The sequence below is a fragment of the Geospiza fortis genome, unplaced genomic scaffold, assembly GCF_000277835.1.
Source record: "Geospiza fortis unplaced genomic scaffold, GeoFor_1.0 scaffold647, whole genome shotgun sequence".
Taxonomy (NCBI): domain Eukaryota; kingdom Metazoa; phylum Chordata; class Aves; order Passeriformes; family Thraupidae; genus Geospiza; species Geospiza fortis.
This window is the reverse complement of record NW_005054886.1, coordinates 20919-22211: the sequence shown is the minus strand read 5'-3', so window position 1 is coordinate 22211 and position 1293 is coordinate 20919. Positions and strand designations below refer to the sequence as shown.

At 62.3% G+C, this 1293-nt stretch overlaps 1 protein-coding gene across 1 annotated transcript in view; it reads right to left on the bottom strand.

The window, feature by feature from the left end:
* MCRS1 (microspherule protein 1) overlaps positions 1 to 1293 on the bottom strand; it is a 6701-nt gene that overhangs the window by 4940 nt on the left and 468 nt on the right. The window contains exons 2-4 of the mRNA XM_031065575.1: positions 991 to 1099; positions 496 to 634; positions 22 to 97 (exon numbers count right to left, since the gene is read on the bottom strand). Coding sequence (XP_030921435.1) covers positions 22 to 97; positions 496 to 634; positions 991 to 1083 — 308 coding nt within the window. The 5' untranslated portion in view covers positions 1084 to 1099. The remainder of the gene's footprint in view (positions 1 to 21; positions 98 to 495; positions 635 to 990; positions 1100 to 1293) is intronic.

Here is a 1293-nt window from a genome sequence, read left to right as displayed (position 1 = left end):
CCCCGGAGCCCCCAGCCCCACCTGAGTTTGCCGTCGTCCAGCAGCTCCTCGGCGTCGGAGAAATTCAGGACCTGATCCCCCTTGGGGAGGGGCTGCACTGCGGGGCCAGGGGGGTCAGACCCCCAAAAAACCCCAAAAAACCCCAAAAAACCCAAATCCCCCTTGGGGAGGGGCTGCACTGCGGGGCCAGGGGGTGTCAGACCCCAAAAAATCCCACCCAGGGACCCCCAAACTCCCCTAAATTTACCCTAAAACCCCTCCAGGACCCCCCAAACCCCCTCCAGGACCCCTTGAAGCCCCCTCCCCACCTGTCCGGGTGCTACAGGTGCAGGAGCTGCTGTAATTTGGGGCTCCTTGAACCTTCCAGGACCTCCCAAACTCTCCCCAAAACCCCCAAAATCCCCCCCAAAACCCTTCCAGGACCCCTTGGGACCCCCTAAATCACCCCAAAACCCTTCCAGGACCCTTCCAGGACCCCCCAGGACCCCTCCCCACCTGTCTGGTCCTGCAGCAGGTGGTACTGGCGCAGGAGCTGCCAGTGCAGCTGCAGGGCCTTGGGGGTCCTGGCAGGGGAAAACACGGCGGGGGGGCGCTGCAGCAGCTCCTGGAAGGTGTCCAGCGAGGGCACAGGGCTCTGGGGACATTTGGGGACACCAAGGGACACGTCAGGGGACACCAAGGGACATGGGGACACAGCAGAGGACATGGGGCATGGCAGGGGACAGGTCCTGGCAGGGTAAAACATGACATGCAGCAGGTCCTCGAAGGTGTCTAGAGACAGGACAGGGCTCTGGGGACATTTGGGGACAGTCCCTATTGATAGCACACGGGTCAGCAGCAGGGGGATGACCCCTGGTGACATTAGGGGACATTAGGTGACATTAGGTGATGTCAGGTGACATCTGGAGACACTGACCGATGGCACGCGGGTCAGGGGGATGATGCCAGGTGACATTAGGGGACATTTGGGGACATTTAGGGGACACTGACCGACGGCACGCGGGTCAGCAGCTGCTCCTCAGCCTTGCTGAACAGGACCTTGCTCTGGATGGCGGCCACGGCCTCGGGGTGCAGCTGGCGCATGGCCTGGCACGAGAGCCTGGGGACATCGGGGACATTGGGGACACTGGGGACGTTGGGGACATTGGGGACACTGGGGACATCAGGGACATCGGGGACATTGGGGACACTGGGGACATCAGGGACATTGGGGACACTCAGGGACATTGGGGACATTGGGGACATCGGGGACATCGGGGACATTGGGGACGTTGGGGACACCGGGGACATTGG